The 23,412-nt window shown below is 33.9% G+C and overlaps 1 protein-coding gene across 9 annotated transcripts in view; it reads left to right on the forward strand.

Moving 5' to 3' along the window:
• LOC138385641 (sodium channel protein type 3 subunit alpha) overlaps positions 1-23,412 on the forward strand; it is a 77,535-nt gene that overhangs the window by 13,506 nt on the left and 40,617 nt on the right. For 4 of the 9 annotated variants that reach the window (XM_069471935.1, XM_069471950.1, XM_069471932.1 and 1 more), the window contains exons 7-13: positions 188-251; positions 5,013-5,154; positions 5,848-6,054; positions 13,625-13,915; positions 19,220-19,567; positions 20,593-20,725; positions 22,095-22,333. In XM_069471935.1, coding sequence (XP_069328036.1) covers positions 188-251; positions 5,013-5,154; positions 5,848-6,054; positions 13,625-13,915; positions 19,220-19,567; positions 20,593-20,725; positions 22,095-22,333 — 1,424 coding nt within the window. Of the gene's footprint in view, positions 1-187; positions 252-5,012; positions 5,155-5,847; positions 6,055-13,624; positions 13,916-19,219; positions 19,599-19,875; positions 19,878-20,578; positions 20,726-22,094; positions 22,334-23,412 lie in introns of all 9 variants that reach the window. The other 5 variants (XM_069471958.1, XM_069471954.1, XM_069471931.1 and 2 more) reach the window with 4 other exon arrangements.

Raw genomic sequence — 23,412 nt, forward strand, 5'->3', positions numbered from 1 at the left:
ATTACATTAACCCTAGCGTTGAATGAGTTTTCAGCTATAAATAGTTGAGACTGTGGGTGTGAAGCCACCTTTGTAAATATGCGTTATGGATATCCACTTTGGAAATAACTGAGATAGTCAAACTGACTTATTCCTAATGTGAATAGGATTCATATGAAATAAAATAATTTGTTCTTTATATTAACAGGTCACTTTTATGTTTTGGATGGACAAAAAGACCCTTTACTCTGTGGAAATGGCTCAGATGCTGGGTGAGGAATGCAATTTCTTTTTTTAAGATATATAACTCTTTGCAAAAAAGTAGGAAGGAAAAAATATACAAGTGTGGCCTTACATGTATATAATGAAGAGTGGTGTTGCCTACCCGGAAAGTGCTTGTCTGACTTACTGAATTGCTGTTGGTCCTAAACTCACAGTCACTACATCCCTTTCTAAAGACCTTTTCCCCAGAATTTCACAGTTAAAATGTACTTAAATTACTGCTCCAATGTGTAAAGGTCCCTAATCTGTCTTTTCTGTAAACCCATCAGAACTCTAGAAAATCCAGGAAGGGAACACAAGATGGGCACATTTTTATTGGTGTGGGTATCTACTGATGAGATGAGTTTTGTTGTGACTGGAAAAGATCCAAAATATAACATGGTCTTCAGGGTGCAAGCCTACCTGGGGAACTGCTTTGAAAGGTTTAGGTATTCTTGAAATAGCATGAATCCCTGTGTGCAAGGAAGCCAAGGGCACATGTATGCCAAAGGCATATCCAAATCTGAGTCTGCATACTTAATAGTTCCTTTCAGTCACATTCTACAATAAGAGATGTAATTTCTTAGCCATCCTGCTAGTCTCTCACCTTGAACATATTTTCCCAAGATTATTTTAAGTTAAATTTAAATCAAGGTAGACAGAGAATTTTTTCAAAAGCCAAAGGATAGCAATAGTAAGTGACTCTTAGGCCACAGAACTTAAATAAATTTTGAATCATCCTAGAATATAGGAAACTGGTGTGTCCATAAAAATCTAAGTGTTGATGAAAATGTATACTAGTCATATAGCTAGAGTTTTAGGGAAATTATTTCCTAATAGTTTTCCCAGCATTTGTGAGGTGAGTGTAGTGGGTAAGAGCATAGGTTCTAGAGTTCATGTATGCCTGGGTTCAGACCCTAACTCTACCATTTGCAAACTCTTTGACCTTGGAAAAGTGTCCTAGGATCTCTGTACCTCAATTTACTCATCTTTAAAAATGGGGGGAGTAATATTGCCTCTCTCTTAGAGTTGTTGTGATGATTAATTATTGAATACACATAAAGCATTTATACTAGCACATGCTTTATCATAAGAATTTATTGCATGTTAACTATTATTTTTATTATTATGGTTATCATAAAAGCCCGGATGAATTTTGGATAAATTTAATTACAATGCACACTTTATTCCTATTGAAGCATAATAATCACTTCCCTTTAATGAGTTTCTCCTATGGGTCAAGTAATTTACATGGCAAAATGAATAGTCCTCTAATATTAAATGTCAAATAAAATTCTAAATGTATCTACCCAAATTCAAGACTTCTTACAAGGCTACAGTAACCGGACAGTATGGTATTGGTGAAAGAATTGGTATATAGATCAATGAAACAGAACCAAGAGCCCCAAAATAGACCCACACAAATATAATCAACTAATTTTTGACAAAGAAGCAAATGCAATTTAATGAAGAAAGAAAAGTCTTTTAACAAATTGTGCTGGAAAAAGTGGAGATCCATATGCAAAGAAATGAACCTAGATACAGATCTTGTACCTTACATAAAAATTAACTCAAAATAGATCATATGCCTAGATGTAAAATGCAAAACTTCTTTAAGAAAACATATAATAAGGCCGGGCGTGGTGGCTCACGCCTGTAATCCTAGCACTCTGGGAGGCCGAGGCGGGTGGATCGCTCAAGGTCAGGAGTTCAAGACCAGCCTGAGCAAGAGCGAAGAGCGAGACCTCATCTCTACTAAAAATAGAAAGAAATTATATGGCCAACTAAAATATATATAGAAAAAATTAGCCGGGCATGGTGGCGCATGCCTGTAGTCCCAGCTACTCGGGAGGCTGAGGCAGTAGGATCGCTTAAGCCCAGGAGTTTGAGGTTGCTGTGAGCTAGGCTGATGCTACGGCACTCACTCTAGCCTGGGCAACAAAGCGAGACTCTGTCTCAAAAAAAAAAAAAAAAAAAAAAAAGAAAACATATAATAAAATCTACATAACTTTGGGCTTGGTGATGAGTTTTTAATACAAAATCAATGGAATATTCCATGAAAGAAAAAAATAATAAGTTGGATTTTATTAAAATTACAAACTTCTGCTCTACAAAGACACTCATAAGAGAATGAAAAGACAAGCCACAGACTGGGCTCTGAAAACGCAACAATTAAGAAAACAAACGACCCAATTTAAAACTGGCAAAAAACATGAACAGATACCTCACAAAAGTATATAGTACCAATAGCTAATAAGCATATAAAAAGATGATCAAGATCATATGTCATTAGGGAATTGCAAATTAAAAAAATAAATTACCACTATGCACCTATTAAAATGATTAAATTCAAAAAAAGTAGGCAATATCAACTTCTGGTGAAGTTACAGAACAACAGGCACTCTCATTCTTTGCTGGTAAAAATGCAAAATGTTACAGCCACTTTGGAAGACAGTTTAGCAGTTTCTTACAAAATAAACCTAGTCTTACCATATGATCCAACAATTGTGCTACTAGGTATTTAACCAACCACTCTGAAAACTTATGTCCACACAAAAACCTGCATGTGAATGTTTATAGCAGCTGTATTCATAATCACCAAGATGTCCTTCAATGGGTGAATGGATAAATAAACTCTGGTATACTCATATGATGAAGTATTATTCAGTGATAAAAAGAAATGAGCTATGAAACCACAAAAACACATTGATGAATCTTAAATGCATGTTTCTAATTGAAAAAAAGGCCAACCTCAAAAAGCTGCATACTGTATAATTCCAACTACATGATGTTCTGGAAGAGAGAAAACAGTGGCGATGATAAGATCAGTGTTTGCAGTTCAGGGTGAGGGGTTGACAAGGTAAAGTGCAGGGGATTTTTTTGGCTAAAGAACCTATTCTCTGGGATTCTAGAATGGTGAATAGGAAACACTAAGCATTTTTTTTAAACTCATAGAACTTTGTAACACAAAAGAGTTGATCTTAATGTGTACAGATTTTAAAAATATCTTTTGTGAAGTTTGGAGATCACATGGTAAAACACAGAATGTGACAAAAAAAATCTAAATATGTTACAAGTGTACAAAACAACTTCACCCCAGCAGGTGGGGTAATAACATGCTAACCTAAGTAATTTTGGAAATGAGTCTGTAAGACTAAAGGCAAAAAGAACAGTGCTCTAGTTGATAAAGTTGTTTTCCATGATCCTATGGATTAACAATCTTGAAAACATTATGCATGTATATTGACATTGAACGATTAAGTTTACACACATATTTCTCCTTGTTCTTTCAGCTAAGAGGGCCTAGAAACAGTGACACCTCAGGAGCAATAAACATAGCTAACACCCAGATCTTTTTTCTCATACCATTCCCCAATAAAAGGAACTTGTATTCCTAGGAGACATGGTTGATTCTAGGACTGGGGTTGAAAATATAAAAGATGAACCTGGAGCATCTCATAGTGCCCCAAAGTAAGAAAGTGCTAAAAAAGAAACAAACAAATAAAAACAAAACACACACAACTATGAGGTATGTCAAACTGATACAAGTGTCAACTGAAAAACTTCTAATGACCAAAGATGCAGCAATTTGAGCAAGAAAAGAAATAAAATGTCATTGGATCATAATTCAAAGTATAAAATGAATAGCCATGACTACCTAATATAAATAAATGATTGAATAAATAAATAAAATAGGAATAATGGAAAAATATCCCATGCAGGAGAATTTCAAATAATTTTTGTACATACTCTACCCTTAAGGAAACATAACTGCCTCTTCCTTAAATGGGGGCTTCACATCGTGTCTTTATTCCAAAGAGTATAGTATGGAAAAGGAAGAAAAAAGTATAAATTTATAGTGGAGAAGCCTAACAAACCCTACCTCAAGTCAGGTAATGAGCGTTAACATCAATAATGGTAAGTCATAGTGATAAGTGTGTATACCCTTGGCATGATTTGAAAATAATGCTACTTTACCTCTGTAGTCTTCCACCCCAAAATTCCTAAACCAAATATAATCATGAGAAAAATATTAGACAAATCCCATTTGAAGGGCATGCTATAAACTACCTGACTAGTACTCCTCAAAACTGTTGAAATCATCACAAACAAGGAAAGTCTGAGAAACTTTCACAAACAAGAGGAGCCTAAAGAGACATAACTACTAGATGTAGTATGTATTCTGTATGGGCTCCTGGAACAGAGAAAAAGTATTAGGAAAAGACTAAGGAAATCTGATTAAAGTATGGACTTCAGTTAGTAATAGTGTATCAATATTGGAAACTGGGCATGGGACATATGGGAAGTCTATATTATCTTCACAGCTTTTCTGTAAATCTAAAATTTCTCTAAAATAAAAATTTTATTTTAGAAAATTCTATGGAACTTATCTGGCTAATAAAATAGCTCATTAAGTGGTTCCCCACTTAATGAGCTGTTTTCTGGCTTTTAATTTTTAATTATTTATTCTTATCACTTTGGAAAGAGTAGAATAATGATGGTGTCAGAGCCAAAAGTATGTGATTGCTAGCTCTCTGCCATCATAAATGTCTGTGAATCTGACTCTTTTGCACCTAAATTTTCTGTTAGTTTTCCTAATAAATTTAATCTGATAAATTTCACTGTGAACAACAGCCTAAAATATTCTGGAAATGAAAGAAGATAATTCATCACAGATAACAACTCTGGGTTTTGAAAATTCCTATAAAGCAAATCAACTGAAATTGCTGTAGTTTCTATGCTGACCCTACCTCCATTTCTCTCTCTTACAGCCAGTGTCCTGAAGGATACATCTGTGTGAAGGCTGGTCGAAACCCCAACTATGGCTACACAAGTTTTGACACCTTTAGCTGGGCTTTCTTGTCACTATTTCGACTCATGACTCAAGACTACTGGGAGAATCTTTACCAGTTGGTAAGGTCCAAATTAATATGCATAGGGTTTATTTTTATGATCACATATGAAATGACAAGTGTGGATACTTGCTCATAACACTCTGGAATCCAGAGGGGCTTTGCCCAGAATCCTAATTGATCATTAGGAATCCTAATCAATTATAATTGATAATATGAAAGGCATTCTGCTAGGGGGTATGGGGGATGCAAAGCATGTTCACAACTTTGAGAAGTTTATAATCCAGTTGTGGAGATAAAAACAACATGTTAAAAGATTTTTAAAACAAATTATATAAAAATTTCAAATTAAAGCTATAGCTAATCAAGTCTAGAAGAGGAAGAAAAAGATATCTCTAGATGGTGTGGAGAGTGGGCTGCAATGTAAGTGGAACTCCATTGGCAGCAATGAAGGATATAGTGCTCTCACTTGTCATATTGCTCCTTATTATGAACTTCAATAAAAGTGTTTTAGTGAGGCTCAAATATATATCCAATAAATACTAATTTGAGATATGTTTATATCAAATGAGACTGTAGTCAAGCTTTAGATAATTTGATTATTATTTTCATGTGTTGAGCATTTTAACACCAAAAATATCTTGAGCAAAATAAATTGGATACTAAAAAGCATCAGTTTTCTGACTGACTGTCATAATCAGATCTTTATCTGGGTACATTATACTAATATAGAATTATCCCTTTTTTCCCCTAGACGTTACGTGCTGCTGGAAAAACATACATGATATTTTTTGTCCTGGTTATTTTCTTGGGTTCTTTTTATTTGGTGAATTTGATCCTGGCTGTGGTGGCCATGGCCTATGAGGAACAGAACCAGGCCACCTTGGAAGAGGCAGAACAGAAAGAGGCCGAATTTCAGCAGATGCTTGAACAGCTTAAAAAGCAACAGGAAGAAGCTCAGGTATGGAACAATAATAACAAAAGTTCATTAGTATTTTTAGTTTCTGTGTGGGAATATTGTTGTACTATAGAGGTCAAACTGGAATTGGCTTTTCATTTTATCTACAAGCGTTGTCATTAGAAAAGAGAAAGCTATTCAAACCTAAAATTGTTTCTGACGTTGGATTCAAAGGAACTTTTCAGGCATTATATATGAAGAAATCAGCTGGTGGGTAGAGAATACATTAGGGATAAGTTTCACTATGTAATTGTCTTATGGAACCTAAGGGAGGGATTTAATTTTAAGTTCAATTTAGAAAAGAAATATAACTGGTATTTCCAAATATTAGTGTTTCTCCCCTAATTATGACATTTGAGATTTTATTCTGAAGTTAATTGATCTCAAATGTTAACAAGAAAACTGTATGCATACCTATGCTTAACCATTCTTTGGGATTTCTGTAGTACAAAAGGTATTTGCTACAGCCCATAACAGGATATTGGGAAGGCATCTGAAGTTAGATGCCAACTATAGATTTTTATTAATATTAAAAACTGTTTGGGTTAGGGGTGTAGTGAATGGGGTATTCATGTATTGAGAAGAGAGAGAAGCCCATAATTTTACTAAAAACAGAAAAAACTCCATATATTGAAAGGTAATCTTGGGGAGACATAGTAAAAATCTGATTCATATCAGTTTAATTCTTCTACATTTTCCAATATTTGGTATGGTCAGTTATTTTAATTTTAGTCATTCTAATAAGTATCTCATTGCTGATTTAATTTTCATTTTCCTAATTACTAATGATGTTGAGCATCTCTTCCTGCTCGTATTTCCATCCGAATAGCTTGTTTTATGAAGTGGCTGTTCAAATCTTTTGCCCATATTTTTTAAGTTTTTTTTTCTCTTATTCTTGAGATTGGAGTACTCTTTTATATTCAGAGTATGAGTTATTTATCATATATGTGCTCTACAAATATTATCTCCCAGTCTGAGACTTACCTTTTAATTCTCCTAACAGTATATTTTAAGAGCAAAAGTTGTTTTAAATTTTGAAGTTTATGAAGCTAATTGTTTTTTTGGCTTTTTTTTTTTTTAATCATGCTTTTGTTGTTACATCTGAAAAATTTTTGCAAAACCAACACCACAAAGATTTTCTCCCATATTTTCTTCTAAAGTTATATAGTTTTATGTTTTACATTGAGATCAATGACCCATTTTAAGTTCATTTTTGTGTAAGATACAAGTTATGTGTTGAGATTCACTTTTTTTTTTTGGTATATGAGTATCTTAGTATTCCAATACCATTTGTAAAACAAAATATCCTTTCTCCACTAAATTTCCTTTAAACCTTTGTCAAAAATCAATTGTCTGAATGTAGGTGTCTATTTTTGGACTCTATTCTGTTCAGTTAACTTATTTGTCTCTCTTTACACCAATACCACACTCCCTTAATTAGTGTAGTTTTACAACAAGTTTGGAAATCTGATAGTGTAGCCCTCCGACTTTTTTTTTTCCCAAAGCTCTTTTAGCTATTCTAGGTCCTTTGCAGTTCCATATGACTTTTAGAATCAGTTCATCAGTTTCAGTTTGGATGGTTTCTATTGCTATGTCTTCAAGTTTATCATTTTCTTCTGCAATGTCTATAATCTGCCACTAAGCCCATCCAGTATATTTTTTATCTCAGACATTGTAGTTTTCGTCCCTAAAAGCTTGATCTGCTTCTTTTTTATATATTTCCCATGTCTCTAACATTTTGAACATACACAAAACAGTTATAACAACTGTTTAAATTCTTTGTCTGCTAATTCTAACATCTCTGTCAGTCCTAGTCAGTTTGGATTAATTTTTCTCCTTATTATAGGTCATACATTCCTATCTTTTTCCATTCCCGACAGTCTTCAATTGAATTCCAGACACTGTCAATTTTGCTTTTTTGGGTGCTGGATATTTTTGTATTCCTATAAAAATTCTTGATCTTTGTTTTGGGATACAGTTATGTCATTTATAAACAGTCTGATTCTTTTATACCTTCAAACCTTTAAAGATTTGTTTGTTAGGACCAGAGTAGTGTTTAGTCTAGGCTAATTATTCCCCAATAGTGAGTGAAGACCCTTCCGAATTACCCTACCCAATTCCCACTTAAAATGAAGGCCTTTCCAAGTGTAGCTGGTAGGAACAGACAATATTTGGGCACAGTGTGCATGCTGGGTGGTGGTTCCTCTAATCCTTGGCCTCAGGTAGTTTCCTAACGTACATATATTGATGAATATTCTTCTCAGTACTCAAGGGGGACCTCAGAAGATCTCCAGAGTTTTCTCCCTGTTCAGCTCTGTCCTTTATAGTACCCCATCCTGTGAACCAAGCCACCTTGGTTTTCCTGGACTCTTAGTTTCATCTCCTCTCTGTAGACTCCTCTCCACATCATAATCTGGAAGTTCAATGCCATAAACTGTGAAGATTATGGAGCTTGCTTTCCTTCTTTCTCATTTCCCAGTATCTCATGACATCCTGATCAGATGTTCGGTTTCTTTGAAACCATTGTTACATGTATTTTGTCTGTTTTATTAGTTGTTTCAGAAGAGAGTGCAGATCTGGTCCCTATTACTCTATCTTGGCCAGAAGTAAAAGTCTAAATATTTTTTTTACATACTTGTTTGCAATTTTTTTTTCAGATCAATGGTTCTAGATACTTGAAGTATTATTTGAATGACAGTATATACTTGGAATTTGTAGGATCAAAATTTAAGTTTTCAACAATTCTGAGTTACTTTGAAGATGCACAACATATAGCACTAGATCCTTTGAGGCATTTGCTGGTGAAACAGAGATATAGCTATGAGTTGCTTAGCTAGTTATTGAGCTCGACAATAGACTTAGCATTTACTGAACATTCTGGCTTTGCTATTTTCATCTTACCACTGGGTACAGAATAGTAACATGGTTATATTTTATTGAATTTATAAGAAAAACTATAAACAAATTTAGTGATATTTGAAAATCTTATAAATTATCCCCCATGCTTGCCAGAAAGGTCTACTATATTTCAATTATTTAGCACTTTTATTTCATATCACTATAAATAAAACACATTTTTAAAATAATGAAATAAAATAGCTATTTACAGGACAAAAACATCTTTTAATTCAAAGTTTTAAATAAACATTATAGGAAATAATATTTATAAATGACATATAATTGTATTTTAAAGCACTGGGTTATTCTATTATCATTTATCAAATCAGACAAAGTATTGTGCTTGAAAATCCTATACAGATAATATAGTATAGGAATAAGTTTATTGTGAAATGCAGCCACTTTAGAGTAAAATGTGGCATCAATTAAAAGAGTATAATCTTCTTGAATTTAGAAGTGAAAGTGCACTATGTCTAATAAACGTTTAAAGAACCTAATTATCCATATCATGATTAGGTCAGCTAGAAAGCATCAGTTCTATTATTTAATAGTCTGTTATTGGATTCCAGTGACCAAATCATCATGATTGGACTCAGCTTTAGTTTTATATGTACAAATTTTAAATTGATCCAAGGTAAAGTATTTTAATATTGATTGAGCTGGCACAGTGCCAAATCTATTTTAGTTTCTTATTGACGACAGGTAATGATGACTGGTAAATAGGCAATGTTGAAGCAGAGGAGAGAGTTGGAGGCAGAGAGAGAGTTAGTGCAACCATGAGATCATTCGTGCTGCAGTATAGCTTAAGCCTTGCTAATCACCTATGACTCTTCACAAGTTACTGTCTAGCCAGTGACTTCATGAAGCTTAGCATCACTTCCATTTTTATTTAATGTCTGTGTGGGGCCTCCCAGTGCCAGTCATTATGTAGAAATGAGAAAATGACATGGAGAAAGACAAACTCTACAAAGAAAAAATGTTTTGTCCTAGATCATCTTGTGTTTGACATTTAACTTGTGATCTTTAAATGCTAATCTTAGCTTAGCATATTCCATAGCAGTCTATATTGGTCTTATAGGAAAAAGTTTAGGAGTAAACATTAGGACAAAATTAGAAATAGTGGCATCTAAAAGATCTAATATAATTGGGGATAGACTTGAAATGGGTATAGTCAATGTCTTGTAGGTTTGAATAGGATTTTAACTGGATTTTATGTGGAAAATGAATGATTAGTCGTGCGGTTATATTTTTAAGCACATAACAGATACAGTGAGTTATAGAACCTATTTTGAATCATACAGAAATGTAAGAAAATGTTATTCTCTATGTAAATATTAAGCACAAATTTGTTATTTGTACAAGAGGAACTGAGCAAGTCGGCTGTGAAAGTAACACTATTATTCTGAGTAAGAAGGACATTGGCAGTGTCACAGAGTTGGGTATAAACAGGTACACAAACATGAGAGATGACAGGAAACATCTGCCTTTGAGGGAATCTGCAAATCACTGGAAGTGGAACAAGTGACAGATTTGAGTTGATGAGTGACACATAAAATGTGTTGTGTCGGAGGTTACCTTTGTTGCCTTAGAAAACTGTTTTGGTTTTGAGCTATTTGAACTGTTATTCAGAATAGGTAGGGAAATTATGTCTTATGCAAAACAAAGTTCGGAAGTGATTTAAATGAACATAAGTTTCAGGATTATAGTAAGGGAATATTATCACCACTTCCTTTGTTTCTAGGGACAAACAAGTCAATAAACAATTAACACTGGGTGTTGTGTGTTTGTATGCATACGAAATGGAAACGAGAATTAAGGACTTTATTTGGATAAAAAAGGATATATGTAGATTCTTTCTTTCAACAAATGATACATATTATGGACCTCCTATGTACCAAGCACTGTGTAACTATATTTAACTTGCTACACATAAGTACTTCATTTATTCACTTTATTTTACACATATAATCATACTTATAAAGGGTCCTTAATATTTTTCATCTCTCATGGATTATATTAGAGGTGATACTGATGATCAAGAATGCAATAAAAAATCTGGCTATATGACTATAAGAAATTTTTAAAATATCCAAACTCTGATTAGTGTTTCATTTAAATGCTGGATGTTGTCTTATATCAAGTCTTAGATCTGGGTTCCCATAATGAATATAATGCTCAATATCAACAAATACCTGTGTCACATTTTATGAGTTATAAAGTTCAACATATAAATTTAGGACTATGATTCGCTCCCTAAGGTCATTTTAATCCTAGAGAATTTGTGGCATAGTATCTTTAGTTTTAAAAACTTTTTTAAAAAAAATTTAGTTAATGAGGTTCAAAAATAAAAGCTACTAGGAGAGTTTGATTCTTCTCAATAAGGAAAAAACATAAAGCACAAAGTGTTGTCAAAGCATTATAAATGGGTTTTATCTTTATTCCTTCTTAAAATATGTTGCTTGTTATAGAGACCATTTTGACACAGACTCTTTTATGAGATCTGAGCATGTCTTGATCACCCCTTACCTCTACTCCAGTGTCTGAGATAGTTCACAGTAAAATACCTCTTAAATCTTTATTCACCAATCATTTACTGAGCCCTTTTTATGGTAGGTGACATACCAGGCACCGCACATACAAACAATGACACAATTCTCATCTAGCTTAGCATTGGTGGGGAAGATAGACAAAATGGTAGATAAATTAGGGTTGATTGCATTCAGTAATGACATATGCAAAAAGTTTAATCAATATTCTTATAATTTAATTATTTCCACTTCTGTAGTTACGTTTAAAAACAGGAATATACAGGAAGTTATGTTTAAAAACAGGAATATATGATGAAAACTCAGCTTTGATATGCACCATATTGTTATTTCATATCCTTTCTATGTCGTGGTTAGATCATTTCCAGTCTAAAAATACTATTCATAAAAATGAAAGTACAAAACACCTCAGAGTTGATTGTGTTTCATGAATAGGTACAGAAACTCAAAATGCTTAAAAATACTTAGTTCTGAAATATGGAAAAAGAAATCTGAAGAAGTTCTCATAACACCTTGAATGATTATTTCAGGAATTTATTCATTGATAATGTGATCATTTGTTATTATTTGTAATAATAAATAGTTCGTAAACATCAAAAATTATAAAACTAAAAATGCTTTGTAATAAATTCTCTGGGAATAACATCACCCCAGAGATGTGAACTATAGTCCTAAATGTAATTAAAATGGAAAACAAGGATAAACTAGCCAGTTCATTCCCACTACTTCCATCTAGAGGTAAAAATAATAGACTTTAAATGTTTTGAGTTCATAAAAAAGAAAGGAAAAAACCCTTTGCCCCAGATTTACAGGGGAAAAATACCACTCAGTTATTCATGATTGTACAGGAAGGAAAAATCCTGTGGTTGAAATTGATATGGTAATCAGATGAAGCAAACACCGCTAGGGGAAATTTTGCTTTTTAAAGTATAGAAGATACTTTTAAGAGAACAATTGTCCCCTGAACAAAACTAATCTCAACATAGTTTTTTTAAAAAAGGCGATTCAGGTGATATATAAAACCAGAACCTTTCTTGCCTTAATGTATAGACTTGCATGTTGCTTTATGCTACTTAAAATGTAAGGGGGATTCTTTTTTAAAAAAATTCAGAGTATTACGGGAGTACAAACGCTTTGGTTACATAAATTGCGTTTGCACCACCCAACAAGCACCGCATCCATTAGGTGTGGATTTACCCATCCCTTTCTCCCCTCTCCCACCCACCCAACACCCTATGAATGTTATTTGCCATATGTGCATGTTAGCACTGATCAATTGTTAATAGTACCAACTTAATGATGAGTACATGTGGTGTTTGTTTTTCCATTCTTGTGATACTTCTCTTAGAAGAATGGGCTCCAGCTCCCTCCAGGATAGTACAATAGGTAGTTTGTCATTTTATGGCTGAGTAGTACTCTATGGTATACCTACACCACATTTTATTAATCCACTCATGTACTACTGATGGGCACTTGGGTTGTTTCCACATCTTTGCAGTTGTGAATTGTGCTGCTATAAACATTAGAATGCAGATGGCTTGTTTATAGAATGTCTTTTTTTCCTTTGGGTAGATACCCAGTAGTGGGATTGGTGGATCAAATGGTAGTTCTACTTTTAGTTCTTTAAGTTATCAGCACACTACTTTCCATAGACGTTGTAGTAATTTGCAGTCCCACCAGCAGCATATAAGTGTTCCTATCTCTTTGCATCCATGCCAACATTTATTGTTTGGGGACTTTTTGATAAAAGCCATTCTCACTGGAGTTAAGTGATATTTCATTGTGGTTTTGATTTGCATTTCCCTAATGATTAGAGATGTTGAGCATTTTTTCATATGTTTCTTGGCCATTAGTCTATCTTCTTTTGAAAAGTTTCTGTTCATGTCCTTTGCCCACTTTTTAATGGGGTTGTTTGATTTTTTTTTTCTTGCTGATTTTTGTGAGTTCTATATAGATTCTAGTTATCAGCCCTTTGTGAGATGTATAAACTCTTGTGATAAGACAAAATAAAGACCAGAAGACTTAATTTTCACTTACAGTTAATAGTCTTAAATGGCAACATTTATACTATAGTCAACTGTTTTCAGAGTTCTATGTTCCAATGAGTGCCTGGCTTTGTTTTACAACAGGCAGTTGCGGGAGCATCAGCTGCTTCAAGAGATTTCAGTGGAATGGGTGGGTTAGGAGAGCTCTTGGAAAGTTCTTCAGAAGCATCAAAGTTAAGCTCCAAAAGTGCTAAGGAGTGGAGGAACCGAAGGAAGAAAAGAAGACAGAGGGAGCATGTAGAAGGAAACAACAAAGGAGAGAGAGACAGGTTTCCCAAATCTGAATCTGAAGACAGTGTCAAAAGAAGAAGCTTCCTTTTCTCCATGGATGGAAACCGACTGAGTGGCGATAAGAAATTCTGCTCCCCTCATCAGGCAAGTGTTCTGGTTGGTTTGTCATTGCTATTGCTTTTGAATTGCTGTAGTTTGTCTTGGTACATTTTTGTAATATCTGATTTCAGTGAGCTACGGGGACTAACATTTAGTATGGTTATTTAAATTCTTGTGGTAACTTATCATAAGAATTTAAATCAAAAGAGATTTCTTATTAAACTGTTAATAACTTTTAATTTAAGGTATTCAGCTTTAATTTACTATTTTGAGACCACATTTCTTAATCTCTTCTTTTTTTCTTTTCGGTACAACCTACCTATCAGATTTTTCAGTGAGACAGATTTGGAATCTTTTGTTTATATTTTTCATTTTGAGACCTCAGATAAACTTATCTTCTTTGTGTGTGGGTGTCTGCCTTTATCATCTGAGGTTGTGACTATAACCTATGTATAAATTTTGAAAGGAAATGCCTCTTTGGATTTTGCCTTTGTCCTTTGATATGAGAACTGTACTGTGGTGAGTCTCCATTATTCTGGTACAGGGTCATAACATGATACATTGGAATGAAATTATGACCTAAATTCTCCTTAAGAGAACAACATTGAAAGTGGTCTATTTTTGCTCTGATTTAATGCCAACTACCCAACTTTTCAAAATATTTTCAAGTAAAAGAAGAAACATTAGTTTCAACTTTTTGTTGTTTAGTAAGTGTTATGGGTTAGTAAGTTAATATATTCTTTACATTTGCATGATGTAAAGAATAAATAGTTATGAAATCTGTGATAAGCATAATTAAAACTTTGAATACTATTTGGTTTTATTAAAATTTCATGTGCTATGAATTACAAACTCTTCTAATCATATTAATCTTATTCAGAGTTATACCCCAAAAATAATGCTTTGAGAGATACTCTGTTGATTAATTTAAATCAAAAAAATTATATATCAACCAAAAGGTATGCTATCCTTTTTATAAAGAAAAAAAATTTTTTGTAGAAGTGAGAAACACAAAATTCAATATAGTACTTAGCTCTTGGTTGGGAGGAAAGGGGGTATATGCATGTTATCAGTGATTGTTTATTTGATAATTTATATTTAATGTGTAAATACAAATTTTTAAAGAAAATGTAGTAGTCTCACATTAGCACAAAATAGATGTGAACACACAAAGAGTTACAAGATAAAAACCATTTTCCTATAGATAATATCAAGAGATTCAACTACTACTATCTTGTATAATACAAATATAAAATATGGTATTATATCAGTATAACATATTTGGGATTAACTTGAAGATCTGGAGGGCAACTCAGTTTCTCAGAACTTTTTTTTCCTTTTGGCTTATCCAGTCATCCTTGATATTTTCTCATTCTTAAAACTATTAGGAACAATTAGGATTAGGAATATTTGGTACTATAGCATAATGATTGATGTCACAAACGTTTGCATACATATCTCAACTCCAAACTCGTTCTGTGACCTTGGTTGGGTCACTTGTACTTTGTAAGGTTTCTGTAAGATAAGACAATAATGCCTAACAGAGTTTTGAGGGACTAAGCAATATATAGAAAATCTTTGTAACAAAGAATAAGTCTCTTATTGGGTTAAAATGGGTAAATGAATTCTAAATGGGCGAACAAAACTTTGAATAGCTTCAATTACTCACAAATGGATATACATAGTAGCAATATTTACATGAACATATTTACTTGAGTTTGACAATAGTATTATTTCCTTTATTATTTCATCACTGTGCTCAAAGGAAAACTTGTAGATTAGTTCATTCAATCAAATATTTATTGATCACCTACTACATGACAGAAATAGTTCTAGATGCTGAAAATACCTCAATGAACAAAAGAAATTCAATTCACTGACCTCATGGAACTTTTTTCTAAAGGAAAAGACAGACAATAAACAACATAAATAAGTTATAGACTATGATAGAATGTGATAAGTACAGACAATAAACAATATAAATAACTTATAGACTATGTTAGAAGGTGATACATGCTATGGGGGAAAAAAAGTAGGAAAAGGGGAACAGGGACCATAATTGGAGATAAAATTTTAAATAGCATGATTTAGGAAGGTCTCACTATGAAGGAGACATTTTGTCAAGGATTTAGAGGGGGCAAGGGAAAGGACTATCTTACGGAATAGCATTCCAGGCTGATGGTAAAGAAAGTACAAGGCCCCAACCTGGCAGTATGGCTGGAATATTCAAGGATCAACTAGGAGGCCTGGGTTGCTAGAGCTGAATGAACAACAGAGAGGCAAAGCAGAGGGAGGTTAGATCATGGCCAGAGTTTTAATGCTAAAAACAGAATCAGCACATACATGTGTTATAGGTAGTTCATTTTATATTTGTAGATAGATGATAAATAGATAATTTCAAAAGTAAAATAAATAACCTGTTAGCAGAGAGCATTAATGCAGCAAATAAGCAGAAATATGCCAGAGGCAGCTTCCAATTTCTGGTTTTGTAAACACAAAAGGACTCTCCCTGGTAGGACAGAGAATCAGTGGAAGGTGGTGAGGACAGGAAGCATAAAATAGACACAGAATACTGCTCAAAACAAATACATCTTCTGAAAACGTCAAAGCAGAGAGCATAAATTATGAGTACCCTGCCCTCTACTAACATAAATTTTAAATGTTATTTTAGGTATATTACATTATTTTATTTTAAATGGATAATACAAGTTAATAGTACAAAATAAAAAAGTACTTAAAGGTATACAATGAACACTGAAAATACTAAGTATTTCCAACAAATATTCGCTTTATGTATTTCCACCAGAACATCTTAAAATTCCCTGCATCTTCTTGCATCTTGACTTTTCCCAACCCACTTTTAGTCAAGCCCTACATGCAAGATTGAGTCTTACATATCTAATTTCTTCTATTTTTCCCTTCTGTTACTGAAAATTAAGAAAAAGTCTGTATTTATTTTCCTGGAACAAGGTAAAAAATGTACCTGTGACATAAGTTTTGGCATGTCTGAGGCAAAGAAATATGCCTTTCAGTCCCTAAAGTATGAAAACTGGTTTTCCCTAGAGAAAGTGTTGCCACAGCTGTGGGTATTCCCTCCTCTCCGCTGCATCTTCTAGTGTGTTATTTTTGGTTTATTTTCTCTGAATACTATTTTTGTTATCTTCTTTTTCGGTCTCTGTTGCCTTGAAAGCTGTGCTCACACCCATTATTATACATTCCAGAGAGTGAATAGAAGTTTCAAATAAGCTCAAAGATCTGGAACGCTTTTGAAAATACCCTGGCATAACAACATGCAAATTAAAGGCATTTACCAAATACATTATGGATGTACACACATACCACAGAACCCCAACCAATTTGTGTAGACAGACTTTTTCAGTTTACAGAGACAGTTTCAGAACGTAGGTATAGTAAGGCGATTATATTGAATGATCCTACAGATTAGTGTATGACCAAGTTAGTATTTCTCTGAGTGTAGGATGAGGTTCACCTGCATTGGAATCACCTGGAATGTGTGTGGAAAATTCAGGTTCCACTATCCTACCCCGTACTAACTGAATCCCAATTCCAAAAAGCTGAGACCTAAAAATATGTATTTTTAACTCTCGAAGTGATTCACATACACACTAAAGTGGCAAAATAGTATTAATAGTTCTGAATATAACCAATGTTATGTTGATAATTTAAATTGAGTCTAAAGAAATTAAAAGCATTAGCATTCTTTATTAATGAAGGGGTGAATTAATTTCTTCACATGGTTTAATCTCTTGGTCACTTTGCTGAGAAATCAGTCTACTGTCTGGCATTCAGTAGACAGACTTGGTACAAGAATTGATTGTCACACAGACACAGCCTCAGGCTGGACAAGCTGGGTAGCCAATAGTTCCTGTGGAGCATCTAACCAAATCCAAAGGAGCAGTACACTTCTTAATGAATATATATTTTGCCATAATATCACTGAGGCAGAGGGCAGCACAGATTATTCTGGTACCTTACGGTCTTGGGAAAAGCCATAAAAAAGCTAAAAATGGGGCCTAAGAAAATCGGCATGACCTAATTAGGCAGAGGAACCAAAAATAAATTTGCTAGAGCCTGCCTTTCCCAGTTTTTTTTCCTCTAAGATTATTTTATTTGGTTTTACACTAAAGCTTAGAAGAAGAAAGGGAAGGTCCAAGAATGTTTACTGCTGGCATGTATATACATATGCATGTGTACATGTAGGGATGTAGATTTCCTTGGCTGTGAAGATAGGTAGGAAAGGGAATGAGAGATCAAGGAGAGAGAACAAGGAGGAATGTCATTATTGATGAGGGGAGAAAACAAACACTCTGGAGACTGAATAGAGATGTTTCTAAAAACCATCTGCAAGACAAGAACAAACACAGAATTATTTGGCGTTGCTAGTTTAAAATTCATTCAGAAAGTGAAAGAAGGAGCTTCAAGCTAAATCCTCATTTTCTGGTACCAGAAAACAGTTTACTTGATTTATTTGTGAATATCTGTAATAAAAAATTTTTTGAATCTTCTAGTTCTTTTTAATAAATTAAAATGAAATTAGAAGAATAAGCTGTCTTCTACATCATCTTCTTTGCTAAAGTCGTGTTATATGTCATGCTTTTTAAAGCTTGTGTTAATTTTCGAAGCAGAACAGTAATTTATGTAGCAGTTTAGAAATCTTCTCTGTTGTGTTTGCTATGACTTATAGTCTCTCAAATAAGACAGTTGCCATTTGGAAAACTGTTAGCAAATTGGGAAGACAACATCACAGGTAAGTTTCGTGACTTTAATTCGCATGTGTATAGAGACAAACAGTTCCACAGAAAGAATAAACTAATTTATTTTCAGAATCCAAAAGAAGAGAATGGAAAGATGATAGTTTTTTAAAAATACTTGTTCAGAGTAAGATATTTGCTACAAATATTTTAAATTTGAGCCAACAGTCTCTGCATGCCCTTCAGATCACAGCACTGAGAAGTGGAAGCTCCCTACTAGTTGTTTAACCACTACTCCCGCTAAAAAGAATGATTTATCCCTTCCAGCCTCTGGCCCCTCCTCTGTAGTATTATGGTAACACAATCTACCTCACAATATGGAAGTGAAGATTAAATGAAGTGGTTGTGTGTCCAGTACATTGCAAACCAGGATTCTCAGTCAGAAAAACACTTTTTATACTTAAATTTGCTTTAATAAAAATATCAAAAAATACATGTTCTCTATATACTTGACTACCCGTGTTTAAGAGCAAGACTATTCTAACCCAAAAGCAAATCAATTCTGCCATATTAAGACTTCTATTAAATAATAGTGTTCCCAACCCCCCAATTCCTTTCTTCCTTGCTTTCTCCTCAGTCTCTGTTGAGTATCCGTGGCTCCCTGTTTTCCCCAAGACGCAATAGCAAAACAAGCATTTTCAGCTTCAGAGGTCGGGTAAAGGATGTTGGATCTGAAAATGACTTTGCTGATGATGAGCACAGCACATTTGAAGACAGCGAAAGCAGGAGAGACTCACTGTTTGTGCCGCACAGACATGGAGAGCGACGCAACAGTAACGTTAGTCAGGCCAGTATGTCATCCAGGATGGTGCCAGGGCTTCCAGCAAATGGGAAGATGCACAGCACTGTGGATTGCAATGGTGTGGTTTCCTTGGTGGGTGGACCTTCAGCTCTAACGTCACCTACTGGACCACTTCAGCCAGAGGTGATAATAGATAACCTAGCTACTACTGACAGTATGCACAAATGTGAAAGAAAGCCTGGGCAGTGTAGCCTGATATATGTCCTGCTTCCCCAAAGTGAAAGTCCTTAAAAATAGCACATGATTAATGAAATGGTAAACAATAGAATCTTGAGAACCAATGGAAAATTGTGTGGGACCGTTAGCTTTCAAATGCTTTAGGTTAAAAGGGCCCAGTTTTTAGAGTCTGGTATGAAATACATATCTGCAAATTCAGTTAGACCTATCAAAACAAAATAATGGGCACTTTGACAATTAAATCTTTATTATAGGTGTATATTCACCCAGAATTGTATGATTATTTATTCATATTCCGAAAAATTCATATTCTTAAAATTAAATATTGTAACAACCAACTTATTGATAATGGGCAGTTTCATACAACTGTCAATATTGCAGTGCTATTTTAAAATGACTCTAAAATAAAATATGTTGATTTCTTATAGGATGGCCTACAAAAATGATTAAAGAAATCTCAGGAAAGCACACACATTTCATTGTACATCTGTGTTTGTGCATGGAAAACAAATTGGCCCATATATGTCAATATTGTCAATATAGCCTCACAAAAAATAATTCAGCCTTGAGACTATATAATCATAGTATTTATTTGGGGGGAAAGTTGATCTGGTTATTAGTCATTGATAGAAGTGGAAAAAATAATTTTTATTTGAATGAAACAAAACAATAAATGACTTTAGCATATTTATGAAAAATTTTCCTAAAAATTCTGACAGTTTGACTAAAATATTTGTGTAGCATAATTGTGTTATACAATTGCATCCAACTGGTGAATTCCTCTTAAAGAGTATCACCTGTGATAACTTTTTTTAAAAGTTAAATTCATAACTTAATAATTCAACATTTATTATTACTTGAAATTGTTATTTGGAACAATTGCATATAGCATGATTTTCCAAAGAAATGCTATGTGGTGTTATGTTACTCATTGAAAAGGGTGGTTTGAGCTATCAGTATTTGCTTTGCAGGGCACCACCACTGAAACGGAAGTCAGAAAGAGAAGGCTGAGTTCTTACCAGATTTCAATGGAGATGCTGGAGGATTCCTCTGGAAGGCAAAGAGCCATGAGCATAGCCAGCATTCTGACCAACACAATGGAGGGTAAGAAGCAAGCCATAGCATAGTCAGCCTTCCATGCTTATATGTTTTGTGGAACTAGTCCTTCTTCTCATAGAATTACTGAAGATCAGAACTACCTAAGATCAGAACTGTAGGATAGACCTAAGTACATGATAGAGTATATTATTATCACATAGATTACAAAAACTAATATTGGCCTTACTGCTTTCTAACTTGGGTCCTTATCTTGTCTGCAGAGTGACACTTCACTACTTGATATTTTATCAGTGAATATTTATTCTTATGTTACCTTACCCATGTGCAAATAGAGTAAACACTCCTCCCTTTTTAAGTCTTGGTATACAGAACACAAGGAAACATCTCCTTCAGGCTTTAGTCTGTTCTCCAGGCATAGAAGTGATAATGAGGGTGGAGAAGGACGATGGCTATGAATGAGTTGGACAAATCAAAACCTGTAATCCACTCCAACAGTGACCCTAAAAAAGTTCTTTCCTCCATCTTCTACCTACATAGAAACCATTACATTGCTCCAAAGGATCACTGACACAAACGCTTGTTGATTTTGACACACAGGAACGGGCAGCAACTATTACCTCCTTGGTACCTCCTTGTTCATGCATTAAACAGTCCCTGCTCCCTGAAGCTGGGGGAGATATTACATTAGTATTGCAATTTTGTTAGTCAATTATATGTCAACTCTGACATATGTTCTTTAGATTCATCAGTTACATTTTGTATCATGTCCTCTTGTTGTGTTAGATATCCAGTCACATAATAATTATTTTATAATAGGCTTCACCCATTAAAATTTTTAGTAATGTTTTTATATAAGACCTAAAATTCTACAAGATATGAGTGAACCACAGAAGTAGATTTGGGTCTGAATCTATACCAAAAAGGAGTATATACCACATTCATTGTGTGTAAGATCAATGTTGATGTGGAAACAATCAGAGGAGAGAATGGGTCACACATATTAATGAGGATCATAGCTTTAGACAGTGTTCATAAAAGGTACTTTTAGAAGAAACAATAATTACTAATATTTAATAAATTTAATAGTCCTATAAAGCTTATTTTAAAAATTTGTTTTGAGAAAGAGAATATAGTAATTTAATCTATCATAACCTAGTTATTTTGAAGCAAAATATTAAATTCAAAGTGTTTACTTTCTATATTTAAGAGAGAAAAAAGTCAATCTACATGACATTTTTAATGAGCATTTTCTGAAAATATTTAATGCAATTGGCTTCTTGAGTTTGTTAATCTGAGTAATATGAATGTCTATTTGCAGGTATAAGCATCAATTTTATCAAATAATGTATAAGCTACTAGCAACAGTAATTCATTTTATTGTAATTTCTACTATTCCTCTTTATTGTCCCCCCAGAACTTGAAGAATCTAGACAGAAATGTCCACCATGCTGGTATAGATTTGCCAATATGTTCTTGATCTGGGACTGCTGTGATGCATGGTTAAAAGTAAAACATTTTGTGAATTTAATTGTTATGGATCCATTTGTTGATCTTGCCATCACTATTTGCATTGTCTTAAATACCCTGTTTATGGCCATGGAGCACTACCCCATGACTGATCAATTCAGTAGTGTGCTGACTGTAGGAAACCTGGTAAGTTCATTTGAAGTTTATTTATTTCCTTTGGAAGGGGTGAGAGAAATAGAACAAAGGGAAAAAATCCATTTTTGCAGTTTTGAACCCAAAAATTATATTATTGCAGGAAATTTCAGAGATATGGTCTACAATTCAATGCTGATTGTTTAGGCCAATGTCTGTGTTGATTGATCATGGTGTTTGGTTATTGTAAACTCCTCAAAATCTTTACAGTTCTTCTTGCTGGAAATGTAGGTGCAGGGAAACCATGAGATCTAATCCTTGCTCTACAAACATGTAATTTTAACCCACACAGCTTCTAAAGAAATCATGTTCATTAAAGGGACAATCCAAGGATTGATTTCTATTAAAAAAGGGCATAGTTATTTCTAGTTGAATTACTTAATAAAATGCTTCAGTGACATTCATACAAGAGAAGAAATAGTTGGTAAAAATTCATTTGTAATTTAGCCATACTTTTGTTCAAATTACTTGAGCATGTGTCTGTATCTGTGCGTACCAATTTACATTTCCTCCTAAATCTACATGAAAAATTAAAATACATGAACATGTGAGAAAATTATTTTACATAGATTATTAATCAAGACCTTTCTCTTTACCAACTCAAACAAACTTGGGGCAAGGGGTAGTAGGAAGACTGACTCATGGAATGGAAGGAAAATGTAGACTACCAAACCATGTAAAGGATACCATCACAGGTTTCAGGAACAACTTTAATCAAGGGCTTAGATATAGCTCAGAAGTTCACTGCATCATTTGTCTTTAGGTCAAGAAACGTTCAGTCATAACTCACTTGTTTTACGTATTACAACCTCTGCACTAGAAAAAGACTGGATCTCTTTTTGAGTTCCAGTTCAAAGACTCTCATCATAGGATTTCATCTGGCATCATTTGGGTCAGATGCTCACTCACCTCTGATTTAATCAGTGTGGGCAGAGACCACATGAAAACATGGCTGTCCTGAGCAATTGCCAATAGGATTACATAAATGTGCATCTTAATAAGTAACCTCAACTTCTCTGTATTATTTGATTCAGTACAGCACTCACCATATTTTTGAGATTTTCTCCATCTTT

Source organism: Eulemur rufifrons, chromosome 1 (assembly GCF_041146395.1).
Source record: "Eulemur rufifrons isolate Redbay chromosome 1, OSU_ERuf_1, whole genome shotgun sequence".
NCBI classification, from domain to species: Eukaryota; Metazoa; Chordata; class Mammalia; order Primates; family Lemuridae; genus Eulemur; species Eulemur rufifrons.